The sequence below is a fragment of the Fomitiporia mediterranea genome (genome assembly GCF_000271605.1).
Source record: "Fomitiporia mediterranea MF3/22 unplaced genomic scaffold FOMMEscaffold_4, whole genome shotgun sequence".
Taxonomy (NCBI): domain Eukaryota; kingdom Fungi; phylum Basidiomycota; class Agaricomycetes; order Hymenochaetales; family Hymenochaetaceae; genus Fomitiporia; species Fomitiporia mediterranea.
Window position 1 is genome coordinate 2920818 of NW_006760389.1, and position 22674 is coordinate 2943491.

The 22674-nt window shown below is 41.5% G+C and overlaps 4 protein-coding genes across 4 annotated transcripts; 2 read left to right on the forward strand and 2 right to left on the reverse strand.

Moving 5' to 3' along the window:
• Positions 1 to 1377: 1377 nt before the first annotated feature.
• Positions 1378 to 2111, forward strand: FOMMEDRAFT_80756 (uncharacterized protein; the record flags this gene model as incomplete). The annotated part of the gene is made up of 2 exons (XM_007264818.1): positions 1378 to 1620; positions 1917 to 2111. 2 exons carry the CDS (start codon positions 1378 to 1380, stop codon positions 2109 to 2111), a joined length of 438 nt encoding a protein of 145 aa, XP_007264880.1.
• A 2285-nt stretch (positions 2112 to 4396) lies between these two features.
• Positions 4397 to 4945, reverse strand: FOMMEDRAFT_81080 (uncharacterized protein; the record flags this gene model as incomplete). Its single annotated transcript, XM_007264819.1, has 1 exon — positions 4397 to 4945. A coding segment is annotated over one exon (549 nt), but the record flags the coding sequence as incomplete, so codon positions are not given.
• Positions 4946 to 7407: 2462 nt separating this feature from the next.
• Positions 7408 to 8875, reverse strand: FOMMEDRAFT_154282 (uncharacterized protein; the record flags this gene model as incomplete). Its single annotated transcript, XM_007264820.1, has 6 exons — positions 7408 to 7612; positions 7671 to 7742; positions 7793 to 8245; positions 8546 to 8685; positions 8745 to 8792; positions 8846 to 8875. The coding sequence occupies 6 exons, from the start codon at positions 8873 to 8875 to the stop codon at positions 7408 to 7410; spliced, it is 948 nt and encodes a 315-aa protein (XP_007264882.1).
• A 6053-nt stretch (positions 8876 to 14928) lies between these two features.
• FOMMEDRAFT_166776 (glycoside hydrolase) lies at positions 14929 to 22616 on the forward strand (the record flags this gene model as incomplete). The annotated part of the gene is made up of 10 exons (XM_007264821.1): positions 14929 to 14940; positions 20861 to 20968; positions 21044 to 21137; positions 21238 to 21425; positions 21485 to 21602; positions 21668 to 21786; positions 21845 to 21887; positions 21955 to 21962; positions 22010 to 22318; positions 22383 to 22616. 10 exons carry the CDS (start codon positions 14929 to 14931, stop codon positions 22614 to 22616), a joined length of 1233 nt encoding a protein of 410 aa, XP_007264883.1.
• Between the last annotated feature and the right edge of the window lie 58 nt (positions 22617 to 22674).

Genomic DNA, 22674 nt, shown 5'->3' on the forward strand with positions numbered 1-22674 from the left:
AAACAATCTCCAGTTGCTCTTGAACCTGTTAAGACTAGCCCAGAGAGGCGGAGGAAGGATAGACAACGTCACACTATTCAGCTCGAATATGGCGGTGATACACAAGACGAAATTAGACCGCCTCCTCCAATGAAGGCGAAACAGAAGTCTCGAGAACGTACGCATCACGCGGAGCCAGAAGTAGTACCCGCGATGGATGCCGATGTTGAAGAGGAAGGCCAACTCGTTGAAGTCGGCGAGGCAATTGTTCCAGATGAATCGCAACTTACTCCCGGAACAATTTCGCGAATTGAGTCAATGTCCAAAGGGACGAAGCCTCTGCCTCAGCCTCCTGCAGCAGGTGCTCCTGGTGCTCCTCCCGTCATTGCGGCTAATTCGCAACAAGAGTCTGTGTCGACATCAGAAAGTTACAAAGTTCCTCCACCCGAGGTATCAATCACGCCGACAAGTCCACCAAGGGGTGAATTTCCTCCGTCATCCTTTGATAGGAAGGAGTCCAGCGCTCCCGCATCTGTCAATTCTGGTTCTGGCTCCTCAAGGAGGAGCGGGCATCGCAGGGGAATGTCAGTCGACAAGATCGTCGGTAAGCTCTGGGGAGGCGGCTCTGAGACTGATAGCGGTACAAATGGCATCAAGGCAAGGCGGCCATCTGATGCAAGCGTTACACCAGTTGGTAGCGTGCGTAAACCATCTATTGCAAGCAACCGGCCTTCTACTCTGGACGTATCCGCACCAACCACTGAATCATCCGTGGGATCGAAGTCATCGTTGCACTCGAGTGTTAATGCGATTAAGAAAGACGAGGGCAAGAAGTCTCGTCGCAACACATTGACCGTTATGGTCGAACCCCTCAGCAAGCGTATCAGTCAGCGAGCAAAGAGTCGAGCAGTGCCCACTGATGATGCGTCGTCTGTGAAGACGAATGGTCGGACAAAGGAGAAACCGACTGTGCCATCGTTGACTGTCCCAAAATTGAATAGAAAGGCAGAAGAGGATGCACCAGAGACTCCACGATTGTCACGCATCGACGCGCACGTCAACGCATCTGCCATCCCAGCGTCGACGAGCAAGGCATCCAGGGTTATGCAGTGGTTCAGACAGAGAAGCAAGAGCCGTACTGCATCGCCTAACAGGGCTTATGAAGAGAGTACACCAACGCCGACTGCTGATGGCCAGCGCAATGCTATGGCTGCGTCTATCTCGGAGCCGGCTGCTCCGGAGGTGGTAGTGGAGACACCACAAACTCCTGGACCGCCGAAGAAGTTAGGACCATCTTTGATCGGTCGGTCAGCATCTTCACACGGACCAGAGACATACATCTCTGCTACACCACAAAGTAACTCGCTCGTTCCTCGTACAGTTCGGCGACTCTCGCATATGGTGGGTTCTTCGCAATCCAACCGTTCGGGTTACAATAAGAATGCGATTCGGGTACACCACGGTGCAGTCGATCAGACGACTGTGACGACTGGTTCGCCACCGGAAGTGATGGCCCATGTGACGAAGGTGCTCTTAGATATGGGCTTAGAAGTCCAACAAGAGAGCGAGTATAAGTATCGTTGTATTCGTTCGAAGAGGAAGAAGGTCGCTGCAAGTTCAGGTGTGGGTAGTGTGACTGCAGTTACTATGGTTGGTTCGGCTGCGTCGAACGGGGTACGTGTCTTTTGTCTTTGTCCGACCTTACTTTTTGTGTTCATAAGTTGATTTATTCCATATTTTAATTACAGATCGACAAACGTGGTCTTCCCCAGCCATCCCAATCATCCTTCGGCTCATCAGGCGCGAGTGGGATGTTCAAAGGTCTTCTCATGCGACGCCAATCTTCGCAAGTGTCCTCCACTCTATCCCCTCTTGAGAGCCAAGGAGGCAACACAACCGACTCACGGGAGGCCTCGCACTCGGTCTCTCGCGAGAAGTTATCAATGATGCCGTCTCCGGCGTCGCACGAGCCGATCTTCGGTGATCGTACGGAAGACCAGGGCGACGAAGTCCGATTCTCTGTGGAGCTGACACGTATTGATGGATTGCAGGATATGTTTAGCATTGATATTCGTCGGTTGAAGGGAAATTTGAGGAGTTATAAGTTTTTGTATGATACGTTGAGAGAGTGAGTAATTTTTTCTTCGTATATGCGCTTGTTATTCTTGATTGTGCCATGCTGATGAATATTTTCTGTTTATAGACGGATTGACTTCTCGCGATGAACGACTGGGGCGAAAGCTGTCCTTACTCTTACGGGTCCTCCCTTGACGATTCAACTCTTCCAGTCCTTTTCCTTTCTTCGCAAGTGTGAATATCAATACACTCCCTCACTACTGTCTTAATAGTCATCCGATTCACCCAAGCACAAAATCTTAAAAAAGAAAAACCAACCCAACCTTACGTCCGACTCGTCAATCGCGAATCATTCCTGTCCTGTCGATTGTTCTCTCGACTCTCGTATATGATGTACATTCTTACACTCAGCTTTCTTTTCCTTTTTCCCTCTCTTTCTTTTCCTCTCCTCCTTTTTTCACCCCCTTTTCTCCTTGTGATTCTGTTTCTGTGTTCCGTGCTCAATTTCTCGTCATATGTTTAATAGCTTTAGTTTGTTCGGTATTTACCCTTCCCCTCACCTTTTTTTTCCATTTCATTCAGTGTTATTCTGTTTCGATTTCTTTGCGGTTCTCCCCTCCCCTCCCTCCTCCGATGCCATACCCTAATACTGCACCCCTTCCGCGTCGACTTTTTTTTCTCCAGACTTATTGGCCTTGTTGAATATATTTTACGCTATTTGCTGTAGGGCGTCGGACTCAGACTCACACACTTATTTTCGTTTCAACTTTCCCATTGTGTTGTTGATATGTTTCGGAGTTATATTAGTTAATATGAACTTTTGAACGGCAACGATTACGCGAGAGAAAATGCAACATCGTATTGACGGCAACTAATCGTACACAGAAAACAAGAGGATTCTGTTTTAATGATTGTATGGTGAAAATCAACACATTGAAGTAGCAAAATACAACATCGTATTGACGGCAACTGCTAGATCATACACAGGAAACGAGAACACGATATTTGATGATTCGTTACAATAACCGGAACAACTGATTGAATACTTTACATGCGACCGACTTTTTGGAAGGGTATACTGCGACGCGATTTGGGAGACATTTCTACATGATCCATGAGTGTATCAAAGACGAGGCAAAAGCTGATTGAGTTTCGAGGTATATTGCAATAAAGCGCGTCATGGGTTTGAAGGAAACCTGATTCGTCTGAATGATTTCCGGGAGAACGTCCGATCGTAACGTTTAGCGAGAAAAGCAAGCGGTAAAAAAGTCTGCAAGCTCCTTAGGTTAGACATCAGAAGATTGGACAAGAACATAGCAGTAAACTTCACCTGATAATGAAAATTTGTAACTTATACACCAACGTCATTTCCAGAAACCGCCGCGGTAAGCTCCAAAATGGCGTTTGTACTCTCTGCCTTCATAGGAAGCGGGGAGAAAAGCGGAGGTGAGCCAGACATCACACTTCCTATTGCCAGTTTCCCGACTGAGTTACGCTCGTTGTTGGTGTCCAAGCCAATGGCCGAATCTTGGGCGTGTATGTATGCTATTCCGCCAAATCTGGCTTCGTACTGAGACCCAGCCTCAAAGGGATGAGGCAAAAGAATAGAGTTAGGTCCAACCGGCGATATCTGCCCGCTCGTTGATGGTGTCGGAAGGCTAAACGAGCCAGTAGATGCAGAGAGGAGTGCACTGTTGTCATCTTCAGCATCGCTGCCTTCAACAACCGGAAGACAGGATATGCTCGGAAACCCGCCAAACGCCATCACCAGTCGTGCTTCGCTACTTGACAAGCGCGAGAAAGAAGAGTCCAGTCGCAGCTGTGTATCCTGGTGTGTCGCGTTTAGCGGGCTCGGCGGATGGAGCTCTAACTGCAGGGCATTCCTGCCATAGAGAGCACTTGAATTTTCCTGTGAGACGAGTAGAGCTGGATCAATAGGAATATGAGCCGCCTGAGCTTGATGCTTGACTGGCTCGTTATGACGGCCATTTCCACCTGCGCGATTCTGGGAGAGATATTGCATCAGAGGCGGAAGGACCACGTTCCTGCTCACATGGGAATCCGCGTCGATGGGCTGAGCCTCGGCGCCCTGTTTACCTGCCATCAGGGGAGGTAGTACGATACTTCCAGGCCAAGGAGGAGAAGGAAGAGAGCCGGGAGAAAGGTGTGCAGTCGCAATGTCACTTGGTGCGAGTGATATTTCAGGTCCACAGCCTCTGGCAAGAACATCGAAGTGACTCGGATGGAGGGTTGAGCTGGAAGGCATGTTCATATTTAAAGGAGGGAGCCCGAGTTGATGGGTTTGCTCTGGGTAAGGTGAAGGCAGTTGCCCAAAGTCCTCAAGACGTTCAACAGAGAAGCGCGATGAGCTTGTTGACGATTCCTCTTGGCCCGTTAGTCCGATATCGCTTGTGAACTTGCGATCCTTCGCCTTAAGCGCCATAGCTCTCCTAGGCTCACATGTAGGGCATACCTTGACAAAGTTCGAGATAAGCTCCTTGGGAACCCAGGTGTAGTACTCGCGAAGAACTTTGCACGTCTTATCACGTCCTCCGTGACCGCATTCGTAATGACACATGCAAAGAATATCGTAAATGTGCTCTTTTATAGCAACTGGACGACCTCCGTTTGTTACAACAAGCACATCCGGATCATTTGGAGCCTCAACTAATTGAAACATCTTACGAGCCCAAAAACGAAATTGAGGAGTCCCCAGTCGAGTGGCGTCAGGATTCCTGAGTGTACGAAAAATCATATCATATACCTCCTGAGAGATGAGGGACTTATGACGTTTAGAAGGATGCAGACTCTCGAGATAGCTGTCCATGAGAGTTTTCCATTGCGCACGCGTCGGCATGCCAGATACGTCTTCCATTGTTTCTTCGTCCATAACCTCGTTAGAAAAAGGTTCCGGAGTAGACAGGGCGGTATTGCGTTCGAGAACAGAGTCTTCTGTGTATTCAATCTTGAAGGGGGCAAAATTGAGGTCAAGAGGGGACAGCGAGTGGGTGGCAGAATCTTCTCGAGGACTGTTGTCGACTGATTCACCGTCGACAAGAAACATAGCACCACAGCCATGTCGAGGGAAGGCAGTATTCCTCTGGTATTGTTTTTTGTTAAGCCCAGGATTAGCAAGTCTGCTTCGTCCACTAGAGTTTCGAGAGCGTCTTGGTGACATTTTGGTGGCAAAGCTATGAGCAGATTGTTTCCGCAAAGATGTTACGGCAATTCAGAATAAAGAGCGTTTGTAAAGAGCGCAGTTTGATTTAAAAGAGTGCTAAGCTAACGAATGTAAAGGACGGAGATATTTGTTGTTGGGCTGGCGGTACGACGTGGTCACTGGTCAGGTCCAACTTGAGCTTGTAGGCCAGGATACGCGTGACTCCAGTCGCGTCGTAACGAGTCACGAGTCGCCCGTTGGCGGCCGAACCGGGCCGAGTGGCCCGTCCTTGCTCTTTTCGCCTTTCTTTGTCTCGCTTTCATGCGATTACATACACGTCTCTCAACATGGCAATCAATTAATTTAGCTTTCCCGTCCGTAACATTATTAACCCCTTCACCAGACTCTGATAGTCCCACAAAAACTTAAAATACTGTGCATAATATGAAATGTCAAATGCAAAGCATCAGCACTTACTATCTGCTGCTGTTAGACGGATGAATCAGACTTCCAATGAGGCTTACTGTAACCGCACGCATAGAGATAACACTAAATTGAGCATTACTGGCTCAGATAGGCCCATGTTTAAGTGACAGAATGTAAATCTTGTGTTACACCAAGTAATTCTAGTGGCTCTGCTACTATTTAAAGGTATTACAACTGAGTTACTTGATGCAACAGACCTTGTGTTACTTGTTTGTAACGTAATTTAAGGAATGTGATAATCCAAGCGTGTCGTGTTATGGTTACCTCTATATGTGCAGCTACAATATATGACTTGCAGTCTACGCATCAGGGCGTTCCACAGCCTGGGCATCTCAAGAGAAGCGGAAAAGGTTGATGAGTATCTTGGATACAAGACTTGTTGTGCAACTTGTGCTTGTTATTATAATTGTAAGATATGTGTCCGAATTAGTTATAGTTGCTGATGTTCAGTCCTGGACCTAATGGACCCGGGTCGACCCTAGGACCGAACCTGAGGTCCGGGTCACAATAGGTCCGGTCCAATCAGGTCCAGAACAGGTTCAGTTCCGGGTCCAGGAAATGCTGTATTTTCCTGGACCAGACTGGACCTTAAGGACTGAGGACTGGACCCAGGACCCATGTTTCTATTTTAATACAAGAACACCCAGTTGAGTTGACATATAATTCAGGGTGTTCACTCCTTACTTGATACATACATAAAGTAGTAGAAATAAGTATTAAAATACAGTAGAATTAGCTATGAAGCTGTGGGAAAATGTACTGTAGCATTACAATTTACATATTTGGACTGGGTTGAACTACAATTATTCATTCCTTGTACTAACACTCTTTTTTTAGGAGAATAGTATTTGTTATCCAATTCTTGCTCACATAGCTCAGGATTACCTTGCTATACAAGGCTCCTCTGTACCTTGTGAGTGTGTGTTTTCAGGTGCAGGGCTTGTAGATACAAAGTAGTGTAACTGACTTCTTCCAGAAACTTTTGAAGCAATTGAAATTCTTAAAACTCATTATTATTCTCTTTGTAAATAGTCTAGTATAAAGCACTAGCTACATATTACAAAAAAAAGAATAGACACTATTTGTTGTAGGATGCTTGAACTCCTCTACTCACATTAGGGACACACTCTTGAGTCGACTGTAAGTATAAGTTCTACTGGTCCAGGTCATACCTGGACCGGACCTGGACTGGACCTCAGGTCCGGTCCAACAGCGGTCCACAAAGGTTCGGGTCCAGGTCCCTCCTTTACCCGGACCGTATGAAGAGGTCCGGGTTACAGTCCAGGTAAAGGAGGGGTGGACCGGTCCAGAACCGGACCACGGCAACTATAGAATTAGTACCAAAGAAGTTCCAGGCCTATCATAAGGGAAAAAGGTGATGGTCAAAAGATTAGTAGGTGTAGGAACTTCAACGATTGGATTGAAGTATCAGATCGTTCATGAGAAAACATTACTGTAAGTAACTGATACTACCTTTACCACAAAAAATTCTGGCACCCTTTGTTTGACTCGGTATACAACACTATCCAAATCACATGAACAGGGTATTACTAAATAGAGACCCACATTACTATTTAACTTCCAAAAAACGAGAAATTCATTAAGAAAATAACAATAGGAGGTATCAAGTACAGTAACAAAAGTATTGAAGCAAAACGTTCAGTTACGGTAGTGCCAGCTACGGGTCAATCAGCTACATAAGATCATTAATAGCGCGTTAATTTCTCAACATCGTTGGTAATCTGTGGACGAGGATGTTCTGAAATTTGGTCCCAAGAAATCTCAGTTGCAATTATCCCGACTGGACCGTAGTATTCCGCACGAATGTTGATAAGCATTTTCGGAGCGAGAATTGTCATGATTGTTATCACAATTGTTTGGTATGCGTTCGAGTCACGGAAAAATACTAGCCTAAAATACCCAGAAGAAATCAACAGTCACGGAATGAGTAGGTGCGACATCGACTCACAAGAAACCTCTGCTATCGGAACGTTCGCTGAGAAACGTCAAGACGGAGCCAAGAAGAGCAACAGAAAATATCCTAAGTGCTGGCTATCAGAAACTGCCACTGGAAGAACACGAAGAACCTACACGGCGAAATATACAACGGAGTCCCTTGCCATTAATGTGGCAATGTCCTGCGTCGTTCGTGGCCCATTCGTTGACCTGGAAATCCACGTCGGAAACTTTAACCCCTTCACTTGTATAGTCTTCCAGAGAACAAGAACAAAGAGAAGTAGCTCGACGGAAGAAACAGCTGCCCATGAGATGCCAGACATAAAAGGCGCACTTAGGCATCCGGTATTGTGCACACCGATATCATGAGTGAAAGGTCGTATTTCACCCTTATCCAAGGACTCTTTAGTGCCATTATAATGAAACGGTTTTAGATTCCAGTGCATAATAACTAATGGGATTTCGTACCGAGATTGAATGCCAGTTGTAGGATGTTGCATCCGAAGAGAAGTAGTGTCAGCGCAACGAATGACAGTAGCATTTTCCTTGGCCCTCCAAACATTGCGTAAACTCGCATCATGAGAATAACTAACATAAGTGATAAACCATCGCTTCGACATTAATTAGTTGCAGCGAGAAATTCACTTTCGGCCAGCAATATTATCATGGTTCCTAGTCCAGTATACAGGCGTCCGGATAAACCTAGAACCGATCTTTAATTTATCAGAGCCTACGCGGTCAGTGGTTTCACTCACAAGTAGTAATAAAGAATAATGTGACACCATCCCCTAGGTAGAACATGAGAAAAGCAGCAGTAAGGTAGAGACGCAGTCTACCTAGGGGGGGGAAATTGTCTGCCCTATGCCATCCGATGTGTGCTGTGCCAACGGAGGCCAAGCTGCAGTGTCATTGTCAACAGGGCGTTTGTCCGTGAAGTTTGAGACATACATCAAGAAGACGGAACCGAGGTATTTCGTCTGTCCTTCAATTTGACTAGAAGCCTTTTTGTTGCTGAAAATGGGGAAGACCTACAAGTAAATAGGCGACTTTCCCAGCTGTCCACCGTTTGATCTGCAAAGAGTCAAACCTGCGATAACTGTCCACTCCTCATACCACTCACCCAAATATATTCGACCTAGTCGACTGACATATCAGACGAAATGAACATACGAAGCTGATCAGACTAACCTCTTCATCCAAGTGTGAGACTATTGACATGAGCTAAGCGAGACTGTGGCGAGCTACTGACCCGACTCACTGGTATAATAGAAGTGAAAAGTAGTACATGAGACTGACCACAAGCGAATCGAAATATTTCAACATCGCTAACACAAAAAGAGCATAATACTGGCTGACCTGTGATAGACTTGAAGGTGGTTGCCAATGCAGCGTTGAGGCTCATTGGAACATGAGGGCAATAGTGAACGACACTGCGTCTTGGCCCGATCGCGGTTATAAAAGTTCAGCGGCATTCACGGTTATTATTAAGCCAGAGTTTGATTGATGAGTTCAATTGAATTAGCTCTGTTACTCGAATGCCAATTATAAGTGTCAGGCCAGGCCATGACAACACACGGCAGTTCTACATAGGCTTGAGTGATTGATACGCTAGAATGTTAATGCCCACAGTAAGTTTGCGAACACATCAGCATTCTAAGTATTTCCACAGTGGGAGAAGAAAGAGGCGACCGAACTTCCACCGAGTCCTCATGCTCAGTTGGGCTCTGGTCTAGGCTCTATGTTGACTGGGGATAGTTGCTATTCAATCCCATGAGCCTGTCAATCCCGTTGATGGGGGCGCTCGTGATGAGCGCAATCATCTTGAGCAATATGTACTAATGCGGTAGAGGTTGGGGATTTCGCCTGCTCTATACAAAGACAGAAAACGGGAAAATTGACTGTCCGGAAACGAAGTGACTTACCATAATCTCTAGGCACAGATGCTCCTGATCGTGGTGGTCTGTGATGACAATCGTGTACAGCAATATGAGAAGTGTCTCTGAAAGAATATTACAGTAATTTGGATATAAGGGGCATTTGTAAGTAGCACACTTTGATTTTTAGATTTTAAAATGGTGCTGAACAAATAAGGAGAAAGGGATGGGATGTTTGGAGTTGGCTGAAGGGACACAATTCACTTCATCATGGATTGTATCTAGGGACTGGTGCGGCATCCGCCACCATTATCTGTACCAGCTATCTGCAGATAAGCTATCTGTGGATGAATTTTCCCACAGTATCTGTGGTTGAGTGCTTAGCCTAGCTGATAAAAAAATTCACGTTGTTTTAATTACCTAAGTGTGACATTAGTCACAGTTGTGATGTATCACTAGTGCCAGTGATTGCATAAGAAACAACAGTTGATTTCTACTTGTCTAAGTTAGTCCTACAAATTTCCAGCTTTTTTTTACAGATACACAGAAACTAGGGTATCTGTAGGAATTTCATCTGCAGATAAGTTATCTGTGGAAATGCTTATCTGTAGTATGGTTTTGCAGATAGACCCATCTGCACCAGTCCCTAATTGTATTATAGTTAGAGGGTGTTCAGATACAAGATTGTGCAGAGACATGATTTCCCTGAATCATGATCTGCAAAGTGTACAGATTATAATATTGAAAAATGATGGAGTGTGCTGAACAGGTCAACTGTATGATTTCACAAGATCATAGGGTGTACCAAACAGTCATATGATCTTAATGTATGCTCTGGTGTAAATTCCAAATAAAATGAATATTTTAATTGAATTTCTGTACATTTTCTAAGACATCCCTCCTGTACTGTTGTCCACTACTATGAGTACTTTCTCTGACCACCAGGATTTGGTTAATACTGTTGCTCTACTATACTGTCTTTCTACTACTAAAGCTGTACAATCTCTTGCTCATTATTATGTGAAGGAGCCTCTTAATGAGTCCAAACTTTCTGGTACTGAATAGGTAGTAGAACTTTGAAATGGTTACTCAGCATGCTTCCAGAGAGCATTTGGAATGAGGAAGCATGTTTTTAACAAGCTTCTGGATATATTAGAGAAGAAGGGTAGACTTTGTGAAACAAGATATATGAAAACTGATGAGCAGTTGGCTATCTTTCTGTACATGGCTGCTACTAGGAACACAAACAGAAGGGTTCAGGAAAGGTTTTAAAGAAGTACAGATACAGTTTCCAAGTAAGTAATTTAAGTCAGTCTATTTACACTTATTCATACTTTTTATTATAGGTGTTTCTACAGGATCATTAATATGTTGAATTCACCCAGCATATACTATACATTTATTAAGCTTTCTAGAGAGGGAGCTCCTACTCCTGTGGAAATACAAACAAACCCAAAATGGTACCCTTATTTCAAGGACTGTCTTAGAGCCCTTGATAGAACCCACATATATGCTTCTGTTCTTTCTAATCAACAGTCTAGATAAAGGAACAGGAAGGGATTTATATCTCAGAATGTTCTGGCTGTTGTATCATTTGACATAAAGTTTCTGTATGTTCTTAGTGGATGGGAGGGAAGTGTATCTGATAGTACAGTCTTGGACAGTGCTAGGCAACAAGGCTTCCTAGTTCTAGATAGCAAGTATTATCTTAGTAATGTTAGCTTTCCAGTCAGTACATTAGTACTTGTGCCATACAGAGGAGTACATTATCATTTGAGAGAATAGGCTACTACAAAGAATAGGTATGTATTTATCTAACTCATGAAACCTTCAATACATTTAAATTTAAATTTATAGACCCTTAGATGTAAAGGAACTGTTTAATCTGTATTATACTACAGTCAGGAATGTTGTAGAAAGAATATTTAGTGTTTTCAAAGTACAGTTTTGAATTTTTGCTACTGTACCAGAGTACTCTATCAAAACTCAAGCAGCTCTAGTACAAGCCCTATGTATAGTCCACAACATTATATATATTTATAATCCTACAGAGGTGTATGAGTAGGAAGAAAGTGACAAGGATATAGGGTTCAAGACTAGCATACAATAAGCTACAGAAGGAGCTATACAATGAGCTGTAGTAGAGAACCTATGTGATCAAATTGTAGAGGACATGTGGAAAGGGTATAAGCAAGAACACTAAAGGAGGGGAGAAGAGTGAAGGAATGTAACATGTGAGTAAGAACAATGTTGTGAGTGACAGGAATGAAAGGGTAGAAACAAATGTGAATGAGGATGTACTATAGTAGAAGGAGAAGGTAGTGTCATATTGTGTTCTTACTTATATAGTTGACTAGAGGATTGTAATAGTGTAATACAAGAGGCATCTTAGAGAGGTGTAACAGTTATCTATTGAGTGTTTCATGTGTGGTCTCTTCAAACTAATGTATACTACTATTGTATTAAGTATTATGTATTGAATAACAAGCTTATACCTGTTAAGATGTGGACATTATGAGAAAACACAGTTGGACAAGGCTTTGAACAACAGTTTGGGTGGTTTTTACAAGTCACAAAGAGGTTGCCAGTACTCTACTCTAATACATTACAAAGAGTACTAGTGGTTTTCTGGGCTGTATAGGAATACAGTTGTGATTGTGTAGCTGTTTGTAGGAAAACACACAGATAGACTAGTACTGTTTGTGAATCCCTTTCTAGGATACAATTAATTCTCACTTTACATACTAAGTAACCAGATTTTCTTGTTTAGTATTCCTAGAACTAAGGACTATAGAGTAAAGAGTATGTTTCCTAGTTAATCTTGTTAATGAATACTACTAGTCTAGAGAACATATTAAAGGTTTTCTGTAATCTGCATCTTTATGAACAGATCAACATATTGAATTCAGAGGGAAAGTAGTCAAGATATTACAAAATAAAACTAATTTACATACCTTTGTACTTAGCAAAGGATTTCTACAAATAAGTAGTACAGTGATCCTTATTTTGCAAAGTAAGATAAGTATTAGTAATACTAGTGTGCTCACATATCATTTCTGCTACATCTACTATATTATTGTCAGACAATTCCTTATCCACCTTAATTGCTCAAATAGTAACTGTCTTACATTATAGAGATGTCTCTAGAATCTAGGAAGTTGTTTTGGTAGGTGTCTAGACTGTTGTATTACTTGTAGAAGAAGCAAAAGTGACTGTGTCTACTACTGTTTCAATTGACTTGCTAAGGCTTATTATTGTATTAGCTCCTAAAGTTTGAGGCCTCTTCTTTATAACTGTAACCTCTAGCTCTAAAGATACTGTATACTTAGAAGTAGTACTGGAAGTCTAGAAAGTATGTTAATATAGTCTGTAATGTGTAGGCTAAGTGTGAAAGGGACTCACTGTAGGGAGAGTCTTAGTGTACTGAGTGTTGTCTCTACTAGTGTCTGACTCAAAGTCAGAGATATCTTCCAAACTCTTTAGTACAGCTGAGACAGAAGAAGTCTTGTTACTTGTAAGAGAACTAGAGCTGGCAGTCTGTAGACTAAGTGTGCCTAAAGTCTGTATATTCTGGCTAGGCTGGAATGCACCCCTTCTATCAGCTACAATCCCTTCTACAAGCTCTACCATTTCCTTATAAAGAGGAAAGCTCTTCTTACACTATAGCTTAGCATTTTTGTGTGACTAGGAACAAATATTAGTAAAGAAGGAAGAAGATAAGACTGAGAAGTTAGTATACTACAAAATACATCTCTCATACATTTGCTAGAGCAGTTGCTAAATGCTAGACTAGGTCTCAACCAAAGCCAAATGTGTTAGTAACAGTGTAGAGGGGACCTGAAGGCTCAGTGAGGGGACCTAGGCTACAACTATCCTACACAACAGAAATACAGAACATAAGTACTAGAACATAGTCAGAACTTGTAGAACAGGCAGAGAGAGAGTGTGAGACAAGAGTAGAGTATATAGAGTGAGTCTAAGAGTATAGGACTATCTAGAGTAGACAAGATTAAGACTACAGGACCAGTCTGATCTTGTACACCTATATATACTAAACTATACAAAGTACTCAGAGAGTATGAACTACTAAGAATGATAAGCTATGAAGAATGAAAGAAAGGAAGGTCAAAGATAAAGGTACAAAGAATGAAGGGATAGACAAAGGGTAAGAGACTATAGAATGAACAAGGAATGAAAGGGTGGTTAAAGGAATGGAATGATGAAGTAAGGAAGGGTAGTAGTAAGAGTCAGTACACATATAGTCTATAGATAGTACTCCTGAGGGACAGAAGTCTTAAGTTCTGATATAGAAGGGTGTAGAACCCTTAGAACTGAAAGTATAAGAGTAGAGAACTGTAACATCACCCTCCCTCTAAAACCAATCATCCTGATTAGTGAACATTGAGCTTAGTTAGTAGCTTAGACATAGGTCAGAACAGTAGGGTTTGGAAATCTGTAAGACAGAGTTGACACAGAGCACCTGGATGAAGTTGATAAAAGTCTTAGATTGTCTTAACAGTATAGGTGAGATTCTTAGCAGGTTCCCAAGTATGTTCCTCAACTGAGTATCCCTTCTAGTAGATAAGGAACTTGAGCTTTCTATACACTAGCTTAGTATCTACTATATATTCTACTTTGTATTCTGGTTCAGAACTAATGAGTTCTGGTAGAGGTAGTAGGGGTCTTTGTTATAAAGGAAAACCTGGATTATAGTACTAAAACAGTAGAACCTTGTTAAACACTGGGTGTATGTGCTTCCATGTTGCTAGAAGTTAGAGTTTGTAAACAGAGGTACTAACCTTCTTTTTAATAGTAAAGGGTCTGAAGCACTTGTTGTCTAACTTCTTTATTAAGTGATCTGTAGTCAGGTTAGTAGCTTCTAGCATAACTTTGTCACCAGGCTGGTAATCCTCAGCTACAGACCTCTTCTAATTATAGTTCTACTTTATAACCTGTACTACCTTTTCCAAAAGAGCTCATGTGTCCTCCCTGGTTCTGTGTATTTGTTCTACAAAGTCTGTTACAGATTTGGAACTACTGTTCTGGTTCAGAACTGTCCCCTAGTACAGATGTCTCTCATGATTGAGAAAGAACAGGAACTGTCCTATTGTAGAGTGTTACTAGTTATTATATACAAATTCTGTCAGAGCTAACTATTCAGACCAATCTGATTACTAATAATTAATAAACATTCAGAGGTAGAGCTTGATCTCCTGATTGACTTACTCAGTTTGACTGTTAGTCTGTAGGTAATATGTAGTAGAAGGGTTCTCTTGAATTCTAAGAAGTGTATATAAGTCCTACATGAATTTTGACTTAAATTACAGTCTGTAATTGTGAATGAGCTTCTAAGAGAGTCTGTGTAACTAGAAAACATGATCCTGATAGATGTGTGTCATGCCTTCAGAAGTGAGTTCTGTTTGGGTCAGAACTGTGTAGACTTGTTTGGAGAATCAGTCAACAATCACACAGATAGTATTGTAACTCTAAGACTCAGGTAGCTTACTAATCAGGTCTACTAAGACTTCTTCCTAAGAGTGATCTAGGATCTAATATGAATGTAAGAGAGTCTGAACCCTTGTCTGGTAGGCCTTAGTCTGTTAGCACATATTATAACCAGTCACATACTTTAGGATTTCCCTCTGTATTCCTGACCACTAGTAGTTCTGAGTAATAAGTTCCTGTGTTTTGTGTTAGCTTAAATGTTCTACAGTCAGATTGTTATAATGAGCTCAGACAATGTCCTCCTACAGCTTTCAATCCTTCAGAACATACAGTCAGCCTTCCTAGTAAACCTGTCTGTCCTCATCCTCCTTCTAATCTCTAGCCTGCTTTTCTAGCTACTTTACTACAACCTAGTCCTGTATGTGTTTTAGAGCTTACTGTATGTAGGTAACAAAGTCAACATTCTTGGATTCAAGTTGGATCTCTTAAATTGTCTTGGACACAAAACAGGAATTGTTTAGGAGAACAAGATTTTTGTTATCATTCTCTCCTCTTGTATGACTTACTTGTCTTGAGAGTAAATCAGCTTTTGTCATTTGTGTTCTGAGTTTGTAGGTTAGTACAAAGTTATAGTCCTACAGTTCTAACATCTAGTAGGCTTAACAGTGGTTAAGCTTCTGAGGCACTCAGAAGTACTAAAGATTAAGGTGATCACTCTAAATCTTAAACTTCTGTACAGTACTAAGGAGATATTAACACTACTTCTCTAAAGAACAGACAATTGTAAGAAGTTCCTTGTTATAGATAGAGTAGTTCTGTTCTGTTACAGAGAGGGATTCTGATTGGAACACTATCAGACACTACTTTCTGTCAATGAACTGGGACAGTACTACTCTATTTGTAAAGTCAGAAGAGTTGGCTTCAACTCAGAACTTGTCTATAACTGTCAGAACTGCTAATACAGGCTTGTTAGTAATAGCCTACTTTAAGGACTCAAACACAGACTACTACTAATCATCCTATTACCAAGGAACATCTTTACTAGTAAGATTGTGAAGGGGCTAGACAATAGTACTAAAGCCTTAAATAAAGTATTAGTAGTAGTTTACAAACCTAAGGAACACTTGGACCTGTTTTAGGTTCTAAGGTTGTAGCCAGTTCTAAACTGTAGTTACCTTTGCTAGATCCATACAGACCTCTCCTCTACTGATTACAAAGCTTAGATAATCTACTGACTCCTGTACAAAAGAGTACTTTACTTCTTAGAGGAACAGTTTATTATCTTAGAGCTGTTGTAGAACTGCTTGGATCAGTCAGTAGTAGTACTCAACTGTCTGAGTAAAGATCAGAATATTGTCCAGATACACACTAACATGCTCTAAGTTAATCAGATCTGTAAGGATGTGATTCATGAATGACTAGAACATTGTAGACAAGTTAGTTAGTCTGAAGAACATTACAGTTAGTTTGTACAATCTACAATTAGTTTAGAACACAGTCTTCTACTCATCTCTGTCTTAGATTCAAATATTATTGTATCCTTATCAAATGTTCAACTTAGTAAAAACTCTAGATGTATGTGTCTTATTAATAAGCTCCTGAATTAGAGGGAGTAAGTACTTGTTTTTGACAGTACTCTTATTAAGACAATAATAATCCTAGACTAAGCAGAGCTTCCTATCTTTCTTTTTAACAAAGAAGAAAGGAGAGACTATAAAAGACTTTAAGGGTTGGATCTGACTGTTCCAAAGATTTTCCTAAAGGAACTTGTTGAGCACCTCCTACTTGTCTCTGTTGAGTAGGTAAACCTTACAATCCTTAGGTTGGAAACCCTTAGTTAATTCAATTGTATAGTCCTAGAGACAGTGTTTAGGAAGCTAGTCAAATTCCTCTTTACTAAAGACTTTAGGGAACTCTTAGACAAAATCTGACAGGCTGGGTCTATGTGTGTTCTAGAGTAGAGTTGTTCTGAAGAGGTTCTAGACTGGTTCTGTCTCAGACATCCTTTAGATTGACTCTGTTCTGTCTTGACTAGAATATGTATCCACATATCTATCCTAGTTAAAGAAGAACAACTAGTCACCTTTATTAGAACTGTTAGTAATATTAGAAGTGTTTGTATCTACTTAGAACAGTAGTGTAAGGTAGCTGTAAGACTCAGAACACTGATTGAACACAAGTGTTTACTCTAACCAGTCAATAGTAGGGTTGTAAGCCTTAAGCTATTCAAATCTAATAAAGACATCTGTCTTTCTAAGGTTAGTAACTCTAAACTTAATACTTTTCTTATAATCCTAAATGGTCATCTGTAGTTAGACAAACTCAGTAATCTGACCATTCCAGTTTAGAGTTCTGTCTGTATTGTATACTAGGATCAGAAGTAGAATGTGTCAAGTAGGGAGGTAGTGTTCCTACACAAAGGCCTTATTAATACACAAACTAGTGTATTTACTATCTACTAGAGTTATTGTTTAGATCTGGAGGGATCCTAAGAAGGGAGCCAAGAGGATAGGGACCTGGAGCTAGTACTCAGAATGTTCTTAGATGAACTACTACTTGTTCTGAAGGGAACATACAGCTTGTACAACCTTGTTGTCTGAGAGAGTAAGTATATATACTAACATTTCCTTATTAACCTCCCTCTTTCAACAAGGACAGACTCATGTTCTCAGCTGTGAACCTAGCTGAGGCTATCCCTGTTTGATACTACAGACAAACTACTGAGTAGTGAACAGGGCTAGGTAGTGTTTTAAACATTCTAAGATCTTAGAATATAAAAGTAGTAGGTTAGATTGTACAGATTTAGACTTGGATGAAGTGTAAAGAGAAGAATCAAAAGAATCAGAAGAAATAGAAGAACTATCTACTTTTGTTTTTGACTTTTTTCTTTCTAATAAATAATTTTGTTAATTTATTTTTTCTACTTTTTCTACTTTTTCTACTTTTTCTGTTTTTCTTACTTTATTTACTTCTAATCCTACAGTGTCTATTGAATCAAAAGTAGCTATTAAAAAATCCAAGTTATAACCCTTCAGTACTGTATTTACTGTTAGGCCTCTACAAAATCCTAGAGTATATAGTTAGAGTCTAGGAGTTCTAAGGTAACTTCTGGATTTGTAGAAAAGGCTTCTTACTACAAATCCTGTTTGTCACTCATTATTACTCTAATAACCTGACAGATGTACTGTCACTTCTGTGAGCAGTCCTTAATTTAGTACTCTGACTTTCTACAGACAAAGTATACTCTTTACTTTCAGACTTCTCTAATGTCTATCAGAACAGATTGATTGTAAATTACAGGCAGATTAATCTGAGAGCTTGAAACTGTTAGAGCCAGACACATGTACAGGCATTCTGTACAGACTTGATACATCTGAGCTATAGCTTGGTTGAAGGAAATGGTACACATCTTCTACTCAGTGTAAGTGACCAGTTCTAGTATTATTCTAAGAATCTTATTAACTAGTTCTGAGTGAAGAGCTTTTTCAAGCATTCTAATAAGGACATTATTGAACCTAAGTACAAATTCTGCCTTCCAGGCTAGGATATCAAACTTCTGAAAGAAGGTATCAGCAGAATGTTTGCCCTGTTACAGAGACACAAGCTTGTTTTACACATTATACTTTTTATTCAGATTAATAAAGGAAGCACAGAGCTGCCCTATGAATTCCAAATACAACTTATTGTTCTGAAGTTAGATCAGACTTCTAATCTGATAGCCTTTGATCCAGTTCTAGGCCTAGGTAGCCATGTTGCCTTCCTTTATGAAGGAGAGGACAAATAGGACACAATTAAGATCTGAGAATAGATTAGTCAAAGTAGCAGCCATGTATAGTTTGACTTAGTACTAGAAGTCCTTAAAGTGCTACCTATTAAAGTCTGAAGGGTAGACTACATGCACTTTCTTTCTAGAACAGGTTACAACTTCCAGAATGACTAAAACAGGTTCTAAAGGGGCTAGGAGTATATAGTTAGTAAAAGCCTCTTAAATAGAGGTCTACACATATTAAGCTAGTTCTGCTTATAACTACTAATCTGGTAGAACAGTAGGGGTGGCAGTCAGTATAGGAGGGTCCATGTTTACACTACAAAGGAATCAATACTAAACTAAAAGGGGTAATGAATAGAAGAAGGGTGGCAAAAGTTTAAAAGGGTTTAGAAAGTTTAAAGTTTAAAAATGTAAAAGGGTTGGAACAAAGAAAAGAGATTAACACAATAGTAAGTACTAATGCTCAAAATGTAGGAGAGTTGTAGGGTAGTAATGAGTAGTCTTAATCTGATGTCAGTAACAGTATAGAGGGGACCCAAAGGCTCAGTAAGGGGACCCAGGCTACAACTATCCTATACAACAGAAATATAGAATGTAAGTACTAAAACATAGTCAGAACTTACAGAACAGGTAGAGAGAGAGAGTAAGACAAGAGTAGAGTATATAGAGTAAGTCTAAGAGTACAGGACTACCTAGAGTAGACAAGATCAAGACTACAGGACTAGTCTAATCTTATACACCTATATATACTAAACTATACAAAGTACTCAGGGAGTATGAACTACTAAGAATGATAAGCTATAAAAAATGAAAGAAAGGAAGGTCAAAGATAAAGGTACAAAGAATGAAGAGATAGACAAAGGGTAAGAGACTATAGAATGAACAAGGAATGAAGGGGTGGTCAAAGGAATGGAATGATGAAGTAAGGAAGGGTAGTAGTAAGAGTCAGTATGTATATAGTCTATAGACAGTGTCCCTGAGGGACAGAAGTCTTAAGTTCTGGTACAGAAGGGTGCAGAACCCTTGGAACTGAAAGTACAAGAGTAGAGAACTATAACAAAATGACTCTCTAATCTTCTTCACCTCCTAGTATACACTTTTAAGCTGTAAAGATTGTATGAGAAATCATATGTTAATAAGCTCAACTTGTAAAGACATACTCTGTGAAACTGAGACCTAACATGCTTTACCTCCTTCCTAACCCTACTACTCTTACTCTCTGTACTAGTAAGGGCCTTAACAGCTAAAGACCAGATGACAGGCTTCCAACCACTCTCAGCCTAGAGGCTATCATTCTTTGCCTTCTTTAGTGTCTGAATCAGAAGGGCCTCTTAATTAGCTGTCCAGGAAGCAGTGTCTTCTGGTATGAGAATACTTGCTAATCACTAGTATGTTGTGTAGAGAGCAAATAGATGTCTTCAGAGATGTGTAGAGGATGACTAGGGTGGACAAGTGAGGGTGAGACAAGAGGTACTGTTGATGTGGTATATGCAGTCTCATCTTTAGAGTGCATGATCTCAAAATGAGATACAGCTCAGAGCTGTATCTTGTTTTTAGCAGGCACATTATAATCACAGAACAAGATCAAGAATGTAGATAGAGGTGGCCAAACACCCACCTCCATCTCAAATGTAGATCATGATCACACAAGATCATCTCCTTCTCCTTTTGGAAGGAATGATCTTGTTTGATCACACAAGATCATGTATCTGAACACCCTCTTAGAGTCCAAGCTGCAAGCACACGTGACCATTCGTATGGTAATAATAAATCATGTGGAGTCCTAAAATGGCTTCTTCTATCGGCCTGATTCGGCCAGGATGCACTGGTTCTTCTGTTACGTTCATTCAAGATGCAAAGTATGGCAGTCAAAGACACCTGTTCTGTCAATCTGGGAGATGTCAGCGCGGTTAGGAAGGGTACCTACTCGCGAAGAAGAAGCCCGAGGATCCTGTACTGGACGGATCTGGGTAGGAACTATGTGTGGTAAGGTGTACTCTATGTATCTTAGGGTAAAGCATGGCTTACCCGGATGTATTTAAGACTTACAACACATCAATGCACTATACCAGGGGATAGCTGCATAAACGGATTTCTGCTTGCATGAGCATGCAGTATAGCCTACCCAAAGCATGTGCTGCCGAAAAACCAGGAGGCCGTAACATGACGAGCCCCTCTTTCCGTGTATCGGCTGCCTTCTTAATTCTTCGTATAATCTCTCCTGTGCGCTGGCGCTCCTATTACCTCCGCCATCGGTCTGTGTGCTCGCTGATTGTGCGCTTCGAGACTCAAATCTAGGCATCTTTTTTCTCGTTGGAAGTCACGCGACCACCGTATCATGTGCTGTCGTTTCTTATTGAATGTCAGGAAGGCGAGTCTTGCTCGGAGAGAAGTATGCCTTAATTGAGGGAAATGAGGATCGTGTCAGCCTCTCCTAGCTACAGTCAATTTATAACGCGCTTGCTGTGCTGGCCTTTTGTTCTCGGTAATAGCTCTCAGAAAGTCTGCTATAATGCGCACTGTACCTCTCAGTGCCACTCTTTTCGCTGTGTTGCTCTGCTGCGCTGTGGCAGCACCTCAGTCTCGAGATAATGGATCAGAGAAGAGTACAGTGACTAAGTCCCGCTTGCAAAAGATCACGAGCATGTACGCTTTCGAGGGTTTTGTTTATGCTCTAGACGTAAGCACTTCTAATTACCTGTCGATGTGCACTGCTTATGTGAAATATTTTGCTACTAGAATTGCCCATCTTGGTTTGAACTAGTTCAAGACTTTGGTCAAATGCGAGCTAAGGGTGCACGAAATGTTATTACATTTGACTATTGTGGTGACGGAGCGGACGCGTCTTATTACGGAGGTAATTCCACGGAAGCAATTGCTGTTGTTCCACTGAATGCCGATCATTCCATTCCCTACCATTAGAGGTTATCCAGGCCGCTGGTTTTGTTGGGCTAAACATCATCCCGCTAGCTTGGACACTACTTATAGGCAATCAAACTCTGGCTGATACAGCCATACCAAAGATAAATGCTGTTACGAAAGTAAGACCGGGATTGACTTGTGTCACCAAGTATTCCGTTCTTATGTTTTGTACACTAGGCGGTTATAGAGAACCCGGAACCTGTCCTCGCCGTGGCACTTGGTACGTGCATATTTTTGCAGCAAGCGAATCGTGCTGTAATGATCATATGCTCGTTCACTTGCCTTAGGTGATGAGGTATAATCAAATAGTCTGTAGCATTATATCCGCTAACGTTATTTAAGCCTTTATTCGACAACGATTTCGGCTCTGCGGACAATCTAGCAAAATTCATCCGCCAAATGAAGACGGACTTCGCCTCCGCTGGCTTGTCGGATATCCCAGTTTCAACTTCCGAACTCGCATTTGGATGGCAGAGCTCGGGAAACATTACTGAGATGGTAGACGCTGTTGACTTTTTCATGATCAATAACTTCCCGTACTTCGCATTCGACGCGACAACCGGTGGAAGCAATATTTCTTGGGCGGATTTCTTGAATGATATGAATTATTATGCTAGTATTGCTCAGGGGAAGCCTTTACTCGTTACACAGGTAGGCTTCTTTCTTTGCACCGTCTCACCATCCGTTTGAATTGACCTTGTTCTGACATGACAAGACCGGATGGCCGAGCAACGAAGATGAATTTGCTCCTAATAGTCCAGATGTCGTCGCATCCGTGCCTTCCGAGGAAGCGTATTGGGATCTGCTTGATAGCCACTGCGAAGATTTCTTCAAAGCGAAGAACATAGGTTGGATGTGGCGCAGTTGGGACGACACAATCGAGGGCTGGGGAGTCAAGAATCCTAACGGAACGAACAAATGGAACTTTAAGGCGCGCAGGACTTGTTGAATGATTTGAACTGTTTTCGTCTTTACATTGCATAATATTAATTGTCATATACCGAAAC